We start from the raw sequence: 17,202 nt of genomic DNA on the forward strand, positions 1-17,202 counted from the left end.
GGGGCTTGAACGTACCATAAAACCTGGAGGCGAGGCAACTACAAACTGTGGGAGCTAGGTAAGCCAAGGTGAGAGCGTGGGAAGAGGAAGAGGGAGGGAGAGAATATAACATCCATTCAAAATAGTCTACAACAGCCCGCCCGCCCGGTGGCTCACACCTGTAATCCCAGCACTCTGGGAGGCCAATCCCACCACTCTGGGAGGGTGGATTGCTGAAGGTCAGGAGTTCAAGACCAGCCTGAGCAAGAGTGAGACCCCATCTCTACTAAAAAATAGAAAGAAATTATCTGGACAATTAAAAATATATGTAGAGAGAAAAAAATTAGCCGGGCGTGGTGGCGCATGCCTGTAGTCCCAGCTACTCAGGAGGCTGAGGCAGAAGGATTGCTTGAGCCCAGGAGTTTGAGGTTGCTGTGAGCTAGGCTGACGCCACAGCACTCACTCTAGCCCGGGCAATAAAGCGAGACTCTGTCTCAAAAAAAAAAAAAAAAAAATGTTTTTAAGAAAAGGCATGCGTTTTGGTGAGGGTGTCCAGGAGGATGATGGCTACAGAGATGGGTGGGCACCCTCCCTGCTAGACGCCTGGTCCCTCAGCCGGCCTAGCCTGGCCCCAGCTGCAGGCTGAGCAGCTGTCCACCAGCCAGACAGGCTGACATCCTGGCCCTGGGCTCTGCCCATAACCGCCAAGTGCCCTTTTTGCAGTTGCCTTGGCTGTGGGCGAGGCCGGCTGGCTCACCAGCTGAGGCCCAGGCTGCAGTGGTGCTGGCCAGAGAGGACAGAGCAGCGACCTGCGATCTGCCACAGGCCCCAGCAGGAGTCAGGGCCCAACTTCTCTGTCTGTAGGTGAGACGGTGGATTTCATGGTCTCCCAGGATTCATCCTTAGGGCATAATTCATGTGGTTCTGCTTCTCCCCTGGTTGTACCTTGACACTTCCTCCAAGGTGGGCTTTGATGGCAAGCGCTCTCTGGGCCCTGGGTGCACAAGCCATTTCAACAGTGTTTTTGTTTTTTTTTTTAAAAGACTATATGTCAACATGTTAGATTATAGCAACAGCTGTTGGAGGAAGCAATGGGAAAGCAAGACTGAGAGTCCTGGAGAGAAGGTGGCAAAGTTGCCTGTTTTTAGGGGATCACTCCCCCTGACCCTGCCCTTCCCACCTGGCCCCTCCAGTTGGTAGATTGGCCTGTTGGGCCCATACGGGGGAGGAGTGGGGGCTGGAGTGACAGGGAGAGGGAGTGTGTGGGCTCCAGGAAGCTGCCACAGGCCCTTTTGGATCCCAATTGAGGCAACAGTTCCAGCCAGGTCCAGAGGGGGATGCCCTGGCGCCGACACCTGTCCTGTGAAATCTCCAAGCCCCAGGGCAATGGAACCGACTCCCACACTTGGTGAGGACAACCTAGCTGGGCAGGGGCGTGCTTGCCCTCTCCGGTCACCTGAGCTGACCCCCAGAGAGTCAGCGCAGGTTAGCGGGCCCAAGGCAGAGGACACAGCCAACCCACTCTGGCCCACCCTCTCCCTTTAGCTCTGCTCCCTTCTTCAGTCCCCAGGCTGGGCGAGCGGACCCCGAGCTTTGTCACCCTCCCAAATTCCACGCTTTTCTCAACTGCCCTCCCGGCAATGTCCGCAGATAGCAGCGGCCCCGCCTGCTGGCTCACTCCCGCAGTGTCCTTCTTTCGGCAAACCCCATGGCTATGAATTTGGATCATTCATTTTCCTAAAGCACCCCCAGTCCTGAGTTCCAGGTGACAGCAGGCAAAGCCCAGGGGTCTCCCGCTGGAGCACATCCACGTCTCTGAGCAGGACTGCGCCTGCCGCCCTCGCGGCCTCGGTCTCCCCAGCTGCACAGAGGGTGCAGGCGCTGTGCTGCCCACCTCCCTTGGAAGGTGGTGGGGAGGCCTGAGCAGGCCCGGGGGCGCCAAGGCCCGCGGCCGGGCGACCCCCGTCTCCGGATCCCCGCGGCCGCCCCGCGCCTCCCCGAGTGGGCGGGGCTCACGGCTGCTCCCCGCGGGGTCCTAGCGGCCGCCGCCGGCACTGGGCCGGACCGCGGTGCCAGGACGAGGCCCACGCGCGCCCGCGGCTCGCCGGTGCCGCCGCCCGCCCCGCCGCCATGAGGAGCGCGCGCTGCCTGGTCCTGGCCTCCCTGGTCGCCCTTTGCGGGCGCGGTGAGTTCTCCGCGGGGGAGGCGGGGTGTCCGGGCTGGGCGCGCGGGGCTGGCCACAGGTGGCAGGGAGGGACGGTCCCTGCGCCGGGGCTAGCGGCCCGAGCTGGTCCGGGCCGGCGTGGGTCCGCGAGGTTCGCAGTGGGGGCCGCCTCTGCTCGGCGCTGCCCCGAGGCCCGGGCCCCCTCTGGCCGCGTCTTTGGGCCGGGGCAGCGGGACCGTGCGCGCTGGCCCTGCAGGCAGCCCCGTCGTCGCCGGCGCGAAGAGAGCCTGGGGGTGCACGGACTCACCCCCGACGGGGCCCCGTCCCCGTCCCCGTCCGAGAGGTGACGTCCTTGGCGAGCAGAGAGCAGCGCGCGGCTGGGCGCGGGCTGAGAGGGGAGAGCGGCCGGCGGGAGCCGCGTGGTGTGGCGCCCCCTCTGGCCGCCCAGCCTGGGGCCTGGCGGAGGGCCGGGCTGCGCCAGTGCCGCGCGCGACTCGAAGCTGCAGCCTCGACACGCGGAACGCAGACTCGGGCAGAGTTCAGGCGCGGTGAGGATCGTCTTCCCTGGCCTCGCTTTCCCCGCCTGAGTTCCAGGGGCTCTTCACCTCCAACACTGTGGCCCAAGCCTTTCTTCCGAGGCGCAGGTGTCCCGGAGGACCAGGGCCACTTCCTGCTGGACAGAGGCCCCCATAGAGGGCGCGGGAGGCGGCCCTGGAGGCATAGGACGAGGCTCCTTTAGCAAGTGGAGTTCTCATCAGAGGTGGTGTCCACACACAGTGTGTCTGTCACGGCTCGGCTACTACTTGCTGGGTGACCCTGTGCCATTCCTTCGCCCTCTCTGGGCCTCAGTTTCCCCATCCGGTCTGTGGAGATGATATGCCCTGCCTACGTACTTGGGGACTCAGATGTGCATACGGGCCGCTTGCACCGTTTCTCAGGTTGGTCCCGGGGCAGCCTGTGTCACTCACTACAGATCCCTGGGCCCCAGCCGAGGCTCACGGAATCAATCTCTAGAAACGGGGCCTGGGAATCTGCATTTATACAAGCATCCAGGTGATTCATGCACATGATTGGAGAAGCACTAATAGTTTATTGTGAGCTCTTTGTAAAAGATAAATCTCAACTTTTATTTAAATCCACAGCTTCCTTTTAATTAACACAAATCTTGTGTTCCCTTCCTCAGTTAAGGACACCCCCCCCAACTGAAAATCACTCTGCCCTTCCAGATGCGCACTTGCCAGTGAGATTCTGTGGACCATCACTTTCTGTAGTTTGTATTCCAAAACAGTAGGTATATCTTCAATACAAATTTTTAGATTAGATATGCTTTTTTCAAATTAGACACACACTGACACAGTTTAGAATTTTGGCTATGGCTTCCTCTCAGACCATTAGCCCCTTTCTGCAGGAGAGCAATTTTTCCAGAGAAGGCTTTGGAAGGCAAGACCTTGGACAGAGGCTGGTGGGCCCACGCCCTGTCGGGATCACTGGATGGTGACTGACCCCTAGTGGCAGCCTCTGTTTGACTCTGTCGGCCCACAGGCTGGGATGTGACCCCCAACTGTGTCCCAGCAGCTTCCACCCATTCTGAGCCACCCCTGTCAGCTGGGGATGAAAGGCCTGTCCCTGTCTTCTGAGCCCCGCAGGCCTCACCAGCATTAAGCGGCAGATTGGGAAGCCTAAACACATGCAGTGCTGGGCCTCCCCATCCCCCTTTTTTGGGGCAGGGGGTGCATCCCAGCCACAGCACCTCTGCTGGTCATTCTCACCCCGCACCCCGCGCCACCACACACTCACGAGTGCAAACGCAGGCAGGGGTGCAGTCACGGGCACACACCCACTCCAAACAGCACCGACTACGCCTCTGCAGGGGCAGTCTCCTTGTGGGGAAGCTAACGAGGCACTGAGGAAGGCACAGAGGTCAGGGCAGGGCCTCCACCTGAAAGAGGCTCTTAGACCTGGCTCTGCTTCTGACTTACTGGGGGTCCTTGAGAAAGTCCCTTCCCCTCTTTGGTCTCAGTTGTTTCCCCAGCTGAGAAATGAGGGTTGGGACGAATGATCTGAGGATCGGGGAAGCTCTAACTCTGGAACCCATACCTGGTCCTCAACATAGGGGAGAGTCCCTTGGGATCATCTGAATGTCTGAGAGGCAGGACGGGCCTAAAAGTGAGCAAACTGAACACATCAGGTGGGCTCAGAGCTGGAACAGGAGCCCCCACAGCCTACAGAGCAGCCCTGGACTCTCGGGAACCCAGCTGGACCAGCCTCCTGGGACTTCAGAGATGTGGGATGCAGCCTCCCCCAGTATTGCAGAGTTGGGGGCTGGGACCTATAGATTACGATCCCAGAGCTGCCTCAGATATGCCAGATGGACTTGGGCAAGATGCACCCTTCTCTATGAAATGAGGGGCCAGTCCCAACAGATATACTAAAGAAGGGATGGCCGGGCGCGGTGGCTCGCGCCTGTAATCCTAGCACTCTGGGAGGCTGAGGCGGGCGGATTGTTTGAGCTCGGGAGTTCGAGACTAGCCTGAGCAAGAGCAAGACCCTGTCTCTACTGAAAAAATAGAAAGAAATTAGCTGGACAACTAAAAATGTATAGAAAAAATTAGCCGGGCATGGTAGCGCATGCCTGTAGTCCCAGCTACTTGGGAGGCTGAGGCAGTAGGATTGCTCGAGCCGAAGAGTTTGAGGGTGCTGTGAGCTAGGCTGACACCACTCTAGCTCCGGCGACAGAGCGAGACTCTGTCTCAAAAAAAAAAAAAAAAAAAAGGGCTGTGGAAATGACCCAGCTGTAGCCTGGGGCTATGGACTGGCTTCCAGGGTATGCAAGCAGCTGGCCTCTGGGAGAGGGGGGTCCAGGGCATGCGAAGCAGGGCTCACAATCTAGGCCAAGCATCCATAGGACCCCCCTCGGAAGAGCCCAGGGCAGTCTGGGGGAGGGACAGCAGGCACACTAGGAACATCTTACACAAGGCACTAAATATTGCATCTGCTCCAAATAGGCAGCGAGTTGGAAAGTGCATGGTACAGGCAGGGTTGCGGCTGCTCCCCATGGCCATGTGTCCAGCCCAGCACCCACCCAAGAGTCCACCTCAGACTTGCTCGATCGGGCATCCCTGCTCCAGGCCCTCTGGCCCCACCCAAAGAGGGAGGGCTTTGGTGAGACTCAGTGACCTGGCTCTGGGGGACGATGCAGTCTGACTCCTGAGCCAGGCCAGCCCCAGCCAGTGGCCCCACCCCCACCTCTCCAGCCTCCCTTATCCCCTGATCCTCCCACCTGCTATCCTGCCCCCACCTGCTACCCTCTGCTCACTGCCATCGCCTTTCCTGCTCCTGGGCTCTCCTGCTCAGGTGTCCCTGCCTCTCCTCTGAGTTTCCCTCTTTCTGAGGTGCGGCCGCACCTATACCTGACATTCTCCCTGAAGACAGCAGAGTACACGAGCTCAAGTCCCTGAACCGCACCTTCACTCCCAGGCATGTGAGGGGATGTGACAAAAACCCAAATCCCACTTGGCAGAGATCTGGGATATGAAGAGGGGCAGATCTCGGGTTGTCTGAGCCCAGGGGGCTTCCCTGCAGGACGCGGCATTTAAGCTGGGTCTTGAAGGTGGCTCTGAGCTAAGACCTCTCCTTTAGCTCCAGCCCAGGAACCAACTGCCAGCTGGACCCCTCTTTGGTGTCTCAGAGGGACCTAGTGCTCTGTAGGTCTAAGTCTGAACCCAGAAAATGCCCTGTCCCAGTGCCGCTTGCCTCTTACGGAGAGCACCACCTTGCATCCTGCCTGCACGAAACACACGTCTGCGGGACAGTGCTCCTCCCCTGCACGCGAGCTGGCTGGTGGCAGGAACTGTTTCTGGTTTTTTGCTTGCCATTATCCCGAGCACATAGCACAGTGCCTGGCACAAAATAGACACTCAGATATTTGATGGCTGGAGGGCTGGGGGCAGTCCTGGCAGAAGAAAGAGGTGTTCGAAGACCACGAAGTGAGACAGTGAAGGCCATGTGGGGAAAGGCAAGCAGTGGGGCGTGGCTGGGACGTAGAGTGCCTGCAGCAAAGACAGAGAGGTGGGAGAAAATCAGGTCCAGAAACATGAGCCAGTGCCCAGGCAACGGGCCTTGAATGCCAAGCCAAAACATTTGCTGTGGGCAGGGAAGGGCCCCAGCCCAGTTTGTTATAAAAAGACCACTCTGGCACTGTATGTGGTACACAGACAACAGGGGCAGAATGCGGGTGGGAGACCAACAAGGAAGCTACTGGGTTGGCCCAGGGGTGGTGAGCTGGGGCCATTGCTGTAGCAGTGGAGATGAGAGGACAGACTGAGGGACTTGGAAAGTAAAATAGACAGGACTGGATGTCCACTTGGATGAACCAAGGGAAGGGTCAGGAAGAGCTGCCCAATTTCTAGGTGTCTAGAGTGTGGGGTGCCATTCCTTGCTAGAAGGAACAGCAGGAGGAAGAGGTGTGGCCCTGGGGGACAGAGCTGAGCTCTGTCTTGAAGGTACTTAATTCGAAGTCCCCAAGGAGAGGCAGGCTCGCCAGCACCTCAGCTGCTTCAGCCTGCGGCTCCTGTGCTCCCTGGCGCTCTCGGCTCTCCCCTTCGCTGCCATCAGCTGCAGTGGGGTTCGGCTGGGAGAGGGCCCAGCAGGTCTGACCGTGTGTTTTCCCAGGGGACTGCCGTGTGGCCAACGCTGAGGAGAAGCTGATGGACGACCTTCTGAACAAAACCAGCTACAACAGCCTGATCCGCCCGGCCACCAGTTCCGCGCAGCTCATCCCCATCCAGCTGCAGCTCTCCCTGGCCCAGCTCATCAGCGTGGTGGGTGCAGAGGGCAGCCGTGGGGAGGCGCAGGAGGAGAGGCGGGCTGGGGGAAGGGCGGCCCTTCAGTGCGCAGGGCCGGGAGTCAGGCAGCTCGAGTTTTACTTATGGCATTGCCCAGGTTTCTGAGCAAGGTCCTAGCTTGTTCGTCTGATCTTTTTTCATATCCATAAGTTAAGAAATTTGCCTAAACTTTGAGGGTCCTGACCCTGCCTCTGAGTTATGATTCTTCCATTCCAAAAATGCTATCCGTGCCTTTGCACATGCCGTTCTCCGTGCCGGGGCTGTCCTGCCCACTTTGTGCATCCTCGCTCCGCGGTTCGGAGCCGCAGCAAATCCGTGATCTCAGTGTCAGTTAACGTGCCTTGGCTTCAGGTAATAGAACATCCAACTGAGAGTGGCTGAAATGCTACGGACATGTATTAACATTACGTTATATAACAGGCGAGCAGGCCAGTAATTTCAGAGTTGGTTAATTCAGTAATTCCATGATGTCAGTGATATCAACACTCTGCAATTCTCTTGTTTTTTCCTCACAGTCACAAGACGGCGGCCACAGCTCCAAACATAAAATCCTCACATGACAATGTCTGTGGCAGGAAATTGCAAATCCTTTTTTAGGTTCCTTTTCGAGTGTGAGGGAAACTTCCGCAGAGACCTGCCCCCTAGGCAGCCCCTTGTAGCTCACTGGGAGAGCCATCGCCCACGCCAAGCCCTGGCCAGCCATTGGCCAGAGGAGTGGAATGATGGTAGTTGGCTTAGACTTACCAACACAGCAGCCTCTCTTTCCAGCACGACTGGCCCCCACAAACCCAGCTCCTCAGATCTATAGTCCTCAATAAGGCTTTGGCCAAATGAACGGCTGGCTCCCTCCCCTAGGAGGAAGCACAGCCCAAGAATGGGGAGCGATGTAGAGCTTTGTTCTCTCTGTCCCTCTTGCTCCACGGGGACTGGAAGGAACAAGGGCTTTCAGCCAGGTATCACCCAGGCTGGAGTCTGAGATTATTGTCCAGCCAAGGGCTTCTTGCTTAATGGGTGAGCCCGGCTGCTGCCGTGCAGCTGCCACCCTGGTGGGCAGGAACAGGCAGGCGGCTCTGCTAGATCCACTCTGTGGGCCCTGTGGGGTGATAGAGGCCCCAGAAGTGCGAGGGAACACAGCCCCCAGCCCCCACCCCTGCCAGTACCACCGGGAGCTGTCAGATTCCTGAAAGCTTGTGCAGAATAAATACTAGGTTTTGGTGGTGAGTGTTCCTTCTATTTTTCAAGGTGTATCCGTTTCTTGAGGAGGGATGGTTACAGATACAACCAGTTTAAAGATGGACATTTCTAGCCAGACGCAGTGGCACGCACCTGTGAGATGGCAGCTCTAAAACAATAGAAAATTGTAAATGGAAATTTCTAGAGAGCAGGCAGATTTAGTGCTGGTAAGACAAGTAGGCTTTTCAAAGCAGCTCTTTTGGGGAGGCCAGAGCCCTATACCAGTGTCCTCAGACACATTCAGCAGCTGCTGGGGGTGTGCAGGGGAGTGTGGGACAGGACTAAGGCATACGTGAACTTTCTGGATAACAGTAACGGTCTGTGTCTTGAAAGGAGGTGGCTTACATGGGTAATACAACTGTTAAAGCTGAGTAAACTATACATTTAAGAGTTGTGCATTTCATTGTATGTAAATTATTATATATCTCAACTTTAAAAATATTTTTTTAAAGACAGGTAAAAGTTCTCAACTTTCGGTAATGGCAGAGTAGCTTGTTGCAGACTAACTTCTCCATAAGAACAATTAGAAAAGCTAGACAAAAAATCCCCCCCAAAAAAAAAATCTCTCTGAAGGTGATTGGAGGCCTTAGCCAGGCCTTGAGTGACCAGGGTCCAGGAGCTGACCTCAACAGTCTGTGGTGCTTTTCATCACTTTTGATGATCGGCAAACAGTAGAGGCCCAAGAAGCTAATAAAACCGAGCCCTAAGTGGCAGCCAAGAGGCTGGGAGGCCCAGCTAACGTCTGGCTCTGCCACAGGGCTGAATGACACAATGGGCGTTGGGGTCCCACTAAGGACATGGGGCCTTGGTGGGGACCCTGGAAGGGCCACCTGTGGGAGTAAAAATGAATAAAAAATAGATCAGCCTCACAAAAACTGAAACTTGCTTTGAGCCAGCTCAGTCCCAGACTGGATTAAGGTGATGTGGCCCTGCTCCAACTGCCTGCCATAAAGCCAGAGTGAATTCTCTCTGGAGAAAGATAAATCAGATAAAAATTCACTGGGCACGCCGTGAGACAAGACAATGAGAAAAAAACAAGAGGAAAGAGATAACAGAAACATTCACACAGATGGTCCAGATATTAAAGTCATCAGACATGGACTTTAAAGTAACTGCATTAAGATGGTAGATTTTATGATAAGTGTATTTTACCACAATTGAAAATAAACAAATTTTCTTAAAAAGAAAATAACTGATATTAACATGTTCGAGAAAACTATAATGATGCAGAATTTCTCCAGAACACTGGCAATTATGAATAAGAATCTAAGGTAACTTCCAAACTAAAAACATATAAAAACTTTAAAACTCATTGGAAAAAATTCACTGGATAGACTTTTTTTTTTTTTTTTTTTTGAGACAGAGTCTCGCTCTTTTTGCCCGGGCTAGAGTGAGTGCCGTGGCGTCAGCCTAGCTCACAGCAACCTCAGACTCCTGGGCTCAAGCGATCCTCCTGCCTCAGCCTCCCGAGCAGCTGGGACTACAGGCATGTGCCACCATGCCCAGCTAATTTTTTCTATATAGATTTTTAGTTGTCCAAATAATTTCTTTCTATTTTTAGTAGAGGGTCTCGCTCTTGCTCAGGCTGCTCTCGAACTCCTGACCTTGAGCGATCGGCCTCCCAGAGTGCTAGGATTACAGGCGTGAGCCACCACGCCCGGCCTGGATAGACTTAATAGTATATTGGTCATAGCAGAAGAGATGATTAGTTAACTGGAAGAGAGGTCAATAGAAAACATCTAGACAAACCACAGAAAGGAAAAAAGGATGAAAAATGCAGAAAAGAAGATAATACGGTATATGATTTTTTTAAAAAAGGCCTAACATGTATATTTGGAATCCCAAAAGGAGATAAAGAACAAGACAGAAGCAATATTTGACTTGATATTGGCTCAGAACTTCTAAAACTGACCAAAAGTATTAAGCTACAGATTCAAGAGGCTCCGCGGGTGATGAACACAAGGAAAAAATATGCCCGAGTACGTCACACTCAGACTCCTGACCACCAAAGACAGAGAGACAACTGTAAGAGTATCCAGAAAAAGAAGGAAAAACAAAAACAAAAACAAAACCCCAAGAACAGTAAGACTAACGGCTGAAAATGGAAGCCAGAAAATAGAATGACATTTTTTAAAGTACTACAGAAAAAAAACTGCAAACCTAGAATTAGACAAGGATTTTGAAGCTATCCTTTGAAAATGAAGGTGAAATAGAGATTTTTTTCAGACCAAAAAAAAAGAAAAAAGAGAGAGAGAGAAATCCCAGATCCAAATACTAAAGGAGAGGTTCTTTTACCATAAGGAAAGTGATCCCAGATGGAAACACAGATACGTAAGAAAGAATGAAGCACAACAGAAAGGGTAACTATATGGATGGATTTTAAGTTGATTGATACTATAAAACAATAAAAATATCTTGCAAGGGTTCAACTATATGTATAAATAAACACATGACAATAGTAGCCCAAAAGTCAGGAGTGGGTAGATGGAGTTGAAATGTTCTAAAGTCCTTGTCTTGCTTTAGAAGTGGTAAAAGTAATCATTTATATTAGATTCTAAAAAATCAAGTATGTATATTGTAGCCCCAACAGTAACTACTAAAAGAAGAGTCACGTTAATATGGGGAGAAATGGAATAGTAATTAATCCAAAACAAATAAAGGAAAGAGAGATAAGGGAACAAACAGAAAATAGATAGATGGTAGGTTTAAACCCAGATATATTAGCAACTACATTAAATGTAAATGGCCTAAATAATTGCAATGAGATGATTGGCATGTATCCTTCTTCTCCCTCCTCTTACCCTTCCCCCCAACATCCTGGAACATGGATGTTACAACTGGAGCTCCAACAGTCATCTTGGACCCTGCAGATGAGGTCCACACTCTAGGTGTGATAGAGAACAGAGCTGGAATGAACCTGGGTACCTAAGAACTCTGTAGAGTAGAACCACCATATATGTCCCAACTGTTACATGAGGGGGACATAAAAGTCTCCTTTACTGAAGCCAAGCCTGTGTTACTCGGCTCTCTATTACTAGCAGCCCAACCTCATCCTATTGATTTGTTCCCCAGTTGAGAGTTCAGCAAAGGTTCCTTGAGGAAGTGAATCCCAAGGTGATATTAGGATGCTAGAAGTTATCTTGATGAAGAAGAGGCAGGAAAAATAGCACAGAGTGAAAGCACGAGACACATTCAAAGAGCTAAAGAAGGCCAAGGGGGCTGGAGCACAGAATAAAGGGGCACAGGGAGGTGAAAGGAGGCTGGGAAAGCTGATGAGGCCCCATCGACCCTGTGACGGAGTTTTTAATCTGTATGTGAAGGAAGCCAAGGAAGTGACCTGGACAGGGATAAGATTGAGGTGGGAAATGGCAGGAACTTTGGGAAGGTCATTCTGGCCGCCCAGGAAGGACAGATGTGCACGTGTCTGTGTGTGTGTGTGTGTTTGGAATGGATGTACATCAGCGTGGGGGGCCTTGCAGTCGTCCAGGTGAGAGATGGACAATGGTAGCCTGGATGACTGGCAGGATTCATGTATTCATTCAGGAAATATTTACTGAGGCCCTGACGCCTTCTTTCCTCAAGGTCCTTAGATTCTAGTAGGAAGTGGCAGACAATGCACAAATAGAGAAATCGTGTCCGGGGGTGATAAGTGCTATGAAGAAAAATAAGGCAGGGTGTTTTATGTAGGAAGGTTGGGGAAGACTTCTCTGATATGGTGACATTTCTGACACCTGAAGAAAGGGAGGAAGCCATCTGGGTGGATTTCTAGGGTGAAGGGAACAAGGTGTGCAGAGGCAGAAGCCAATGCATGGCAAGATGGGGATGAGCAAGGGGCAGAGTGTTGAGATATAAGGTAATGGAGCTAATTACCTTAGATCGTTAGGTCCGTATAGACCCAGGGCGAGACTTTGGCTTTTACTTTGGACGAGACTGGGAAGCAGTGGAGGGTTTGAGCAGAGCAACATAGTCTAAGGGGTTGAGATTTTGAAAGGATTCCCCTGTCTGCTCTGCAGAGAACAGACTAGAGGCAGGCCAGGGCAGAGCAGGAAGACCAGTCAGGAGGCTACTGCAGCAGTCCAGGTGACAGGTGATGGTGGCAGCAGAGGTGGAAAGAGGCAGATTTGAGATGCATGTAGGAGACACCACCTGCAGGACTTACTGATGGATCTGAGAGCAGAGTGTCAGATCAACTCCCGGGTTTCTGGCTTGTGGAACTCGATGGCTAGGGATGCCAAGCACCGAGATAGCGACGCCAAAGGAGGGCCAGGTGTGGGGGAGGGTCATGAGCTTTGTCTCGGACACGCTGCGGGTGAAATACCTTTGAGCCATCCAAGAGATGTTGGGTGGCAGTCGATCACATGGGCCTGGAGCTCAGAGCCTATGGCATGACAAAGCGTGATCCATTGGTGAGGGCTCCTCCTTCCCTGTGAACTGACAGCTCCGTTTCCCTCCCCAGAATGAGCGGGAGCAGATCATGACCACCAACGTCTGGCTGAAACAGGTAAGTGCCCTGCAGGGTCCCCGGCCCAGGAGATGTTTCCTCCAGAGCTGCCCTTCGATGGTGATGGACCTACAAGTGACAGGGCCCTGCCTGTCTGTTCAGGAATGGACTGACTACCGCCTGGCCTGGAACAGCTCTCGCTACGAGGGCGTGAACATCCTGCGCATCCCTGCAAAGCGCATCTGGTTGCCTGACATTGTGCTCTACAACAAGTGAGTGGCAGGGTTGGCCAAGGCCTGGGGACAGCCTGGCTGGGCAGCAGGCCCAACCCCTGGTCATCCAGGCCGAGTCCAACCCCAGGCCCCATCTGTGCTCCACCTGGACCTCAAGCTGGAGGGCATGGAGACTAGCAGACCCAGCGCCCTCAGTCGCAGATGGGGTGTCACCGTGACCCAGTGCTCTTTCTGTCCTCCACACTGTCTTTTTGAGCCTCAGTTGCTTTGTCAGTGCTGGCTGCTGGCCGCACTGACTTGCTGTGCGTAGGTATCTTAGGTAGGTGGAGGGAGCTAAAGAGACCCTTCCTGGGTCATAGTTATACCAGCAGCAGCACATGGACCTGAGTTCAAATCTCAGTGGTACTGCTTACTAGTTTCCTGACCTTGAAGAAGTCACTTTAACTCCTCTGGGCCTTGGCTTTCCTGTCTGTAAAATGGGGATAATAATAAAACCTACCTCACTGGACTATTGTGAGGCTTACAGGGCTATTGCACGTGAAGCCTTCAGAGCGCTTGATAGTAGGGCTCTCTCTACCACACAGTTGCTGAGAAAGCAGGTCCCTTTCAATGAGGGCGTGGGAGTGGGAAGGGCGGGTAGTGGGAAATAATCCTGAAGTGGTGGGTTCTGAGGCCAGGCCAGGCCTTGTCTGTGGGTTTCATGATGTTCTCCATGCACCACCCCACCCCAGCGCCGACGGGACCTACGAGGTGTCCGTCTACACCAACGCGGTGGTGCACTCCAACGGCAGCATCCAGTGGCTGCCCCCCGCCATCTACAAGAGCGCCTGCAAGATTGAGGTGAAGCACTTTCCCTTTGACCAGCAGAACTGCTCCCTCAAGTTCCGCTCCTGGACCTACGACCACACAGAGATCGACATGGTCCTTATGTCGCCCACGGCCAGCATGGATGACTTTACTCCTAGTGGTGAGTGGGACATAGTGGCCCTCCCTGGGAGAAGGACGGTGAACCCACAGGACCCCAGCTACGTAGACCTGACTTACGACTTCATCATCAAGCGCAAGCCACTCTTCTACACCATCAACCTCATCGTCCCCTGCGTGCTCATCACCTCGCTGGCCATCCTCGTGTTCTACCTGCCATCCGACTGTGGCGAGAAGATGACGCTGTGCATCTCCGTGCTGCTGGCGCTCACGGTCTTCCTGCTGCTCGTCTCCAAGATCGTGCCGCCCACCTCCCTCGACGTGCCGCTCATCGGCAAGTACCTCATGTTCACCATGGTGCTGGTCACCTTCTCCATCGTCACCAGCGTCTGCGTGCTCAACGTGCACCACCGCTCGCCCAGCACCCACACCATGGCACCCTGGGTCAAGCGCTGCTTCCTACACAAGCTGCCCACCGTCCTCTTCATGAAGCGCCCTGGCCCTGACAGCAGCCCGGCCAGGGCCCCCCAGCCCAGCCAGTCGCGCTTGGTGCAGACTGAGGCCACCCCCTCTGCCGCCTCTGTCGTGGGCCCTGCCGGCCCCTGCAACCTGCACGGACACTCCGTGCACCTCGCGAACTCTGCCTCTGCAGCTCCCGCGTCTCCAGCCGGCCCAGGCTCCAGGGCTTTCCGGCTCAGGTCCTCGGGGAGGTTCCGGCAGGACGTGCAGGAGGCCTTAGAGGGCGTCAGCTTCATCGCCCAGCACATGAAGAGTGACGACCAAGACCAGAGTGTGAGTCGCTAGCCCAGCCCCTGCCCACCTGCCCGGCAGAAAGGGCTCCGATAGTTAGCACCAGTTTCCCACTTCCCGCAGTAAATTCGTATGAAGTAAGGACTCTCCAACTCTGTTTGAATAGGGAATCTAAAACTGAAATGAGTTTTATTATAGCTTCACGCTCAGGGGGAGAGGACAGAAGTACCAGTGAGCTTTTTTTGTTTGTTTTGGGTTCCCCAGAAGCAGACCCTGCATGGGGACTTGGGTGCAGGGAGTTTGTTTGGAAGGTGATGCTGGGAAGTGCAGTGAGGAGGGAGGGGAGTGAGGTGGGGAGAGGACGAAAGCCACTGGAGGGGGAATGAGCAGGATACTGCTGCGGGCTCCCGGGCTCAGTCCTTGCAGACCCTCTGGGGGCCCCTGGGAACAAGCCTCAGAATCATCCCCCTGGAGGAGGGCTGGGGCGTTTACCCACCAGCTCCCATCCCCTGTGGGTTGAGGGTAGCCCCAGGACACTAACTCCCCTGCACTTGGGGTTCTGCCAGCTTGCCAGAGCAAGCACCTTGCCGCAGGAGAAAGCCCTGGGGCAGAGAAGAGGAAAGGGGAGGGTGTCAGCAGGCTGGGAGATGACTCTGCAGCCTTAGGGAACCCTGGTGGGCTGAGGCATGCGGGGTTAGGGGGAGCATCTGCCCCCATCCTCTTCAGACTTGCAAGATGCTTGCAGGAGTATGGAAGCATCAATTAAAATAATATTGCTACCAGGGTAATAAATTATCAAGTTAGATGACTAGAATCACAGATTTTAAAAAAAGAGGTTAAGTTCACAGGACAAAGCGATGAATGCTAGAGTTTGAGTGTCTCAAATGACTCCTTTGAACAAATAACACTTCTAATGATAACTGAACACAGAATGTGACAATGACTGAAATTTGCACGCACATCTCCGTACTGGGCAGGAGAACAAGTTTCACATTCTTGTGAATGTTCTCATTTCCACACCTTATCAGGTCAGATTTGTTGAACAGGTTTTTACGACATAACATGGTGTCTCCTTTGCAGCTGCTTGGAAAAAGAGGACATCTCCTCCTTCTTATCTTTCTGAGATACCTTTTCACTCGCTGCATTCCCATGGGAAGCACTGGCTTTCCATTAGTTGGAGGAGAGAAAAGAGCAGGCTGAAAAGCTCCAAAATCACACTGTGCAAATGTATTATTGCTAACAAATGGAATATAGGACGCAAGACAGTCTTCTGAGCGTAGCCCTCCGACCAGCAGCAGTGGCCTCACCCAGGAGCTGCTGAGACGCAGACTCTCAGGCCCCAGCCCAGACCTGCTGACTCAGAGCCTGCACGCTGAGCAGGTCCCCAGGGATTCCGAGGTGCATTCCAGTTTGAGAAGCACAACTGTACCGGACTCAGATTTCACTTCCTGAAAAATTAATTTGATCGTGCTGTTTTTTAGTTTAAAACCATTCAGTAGCTCAGCATCACCTAATTCATTGGCTCTTCAACATTAATGTGTAGCCTGGGGCCCGCTGGTTAAATGAGAACCACTTGGGCAGCTTCCCAAACTGCAGCTTTGGGGCCACCCTTTCTGACCAAGCCAGGGTCTCCAGGGCAGAAATCTCGGAGCCATGACTTTAGCCAGATCCCCGGTGTGCCCTGCGCATGTTCTAGGCTGAGAAGCACTGTCTCCTGCAACCCCCACTGAGCCAGCGCCCACCAGGGACTCTCTCTCCTAAAGTCCACTCCACCCCTTCCGCACTCATGGGCGTCCTGCTGTTTCTACCTCAATTGATTACAAGCCGTCTCAGGGAAGGAGCCAGGCAGACCCACTGCTGGTATAATCACCCGCATCCTTAAAGCTCCAGCCACACACCAGGCGCTCTGCCAGGAGCTGACATACACCCTGCATCGCTGCTAGCCTTCCCAGGAACCCTGTGAAGGAGCTTTTCCTAGCACCCCCAGTTTACAATGGGGAAGGGAGGCTCAGAGAGACTCACTGACTTGCTCAGTGTCACACAGCAGAAGCAGGGCAGAGCCAGGCCCTCTACCCACATCTATCCACCATCCTTAAACTCTCTTGCCCTTCCCAACGCCTTGCCCTGCCCTGACACATGTGGACTTACTGGTTATTGACTCTCTCATGTCTCGGTGGAGAAAAGGGGCTTCCCCACTTCCGGAGCCTGCCCGCCCCGAAGCCCCCCATGTGCTTCTCATCTGCAGCACTTCCTCCCTAGTGATTAACTGGGCATTATAAATAGCACAAAAATATAAAAAGGGGGGAAAGCACACACACACCAAAAAAAAAAAAAGCTGTTTGAAATTAAGACTATCAAAAAGAAAGCCCAGGAGTGCTCTGTGCGGGGAGCTGCGCTGTGCCTGCTGCATCTTAGGGACAGGTGCCAGCCGCGTTTGGTTGGGAGTGTGGGGGCTGCGTGTCAGGATTATCCTGGAGGGGAGACACACACCGTTGACGGGGGCCTGCTAAATTGGGTCACTGATGTCAGCTTGCCTGTTGCCACCCACATTTCCAACTCTGGAGCCTCTGCTGACCTTCAGGGCCTTCTGATCAGGCCCTCTCTACCAGGAATGTGTGCGTGAGCTGGCGGGGG

At 53.8% G+C, this 17,202-nt stretch overlaps 1 protein-coding gene across 1 annotated transcript in view; it reads left to right on the plus strand.

Annotated features, from left to right (window-relative positions):
- The first annotated feature begins 2,081 nt into the window (after window positions 1–2,081).
- CHRNB4 (cholinergic receptor, nicotinic, beta 4 (neuronal)) overlaps window positions 2,082–17,202 on the plus strand; it is a 16,031-nt gene continuing 910 nt past the window's right edge. Inside the window, exons 1-5 of the mRNA XM_012651905.1 lie at window positions 2,082–2,164; window positions 6,815–6,963; window positions 12,677–12,721; window positions 12,824–12,933; window positions 13,626–14,610. Of these exons, the coding sequence (XP_012507359.1) occupies window positions 2,110–2,164; window positions 6,815–6,963; window positions 12,677–12,721; window positions 12,824–12,933; window positions 13,626–14,610 (1,344 nt within the window). The 5' untranslated portion in view covers window positions 2,082–2,109. The remainder of the gene's footprint in view (window positions 2,165–6,814; window positions 6,964–12,676; window positions 12,722–12,823; window positions 12,934–13,625; window positions 14,611–17,202) is intronic.

Source organism: Propithecus coquereli, unplaced genomic scaffold, assembly GCF_000956105.1.
Source record: "Propithecus coquereli isolate 6110/MARCELLA unplaced genomic scaffold, Pcoq_1.0 Scaffold372, whole genome shotgun sequence".
Lineage (NCBI taxonomy): Eukaryota > Metazoa > Chordata > Mammalia > Primates > Indriidae > Propithecus > Propithecus coquereli.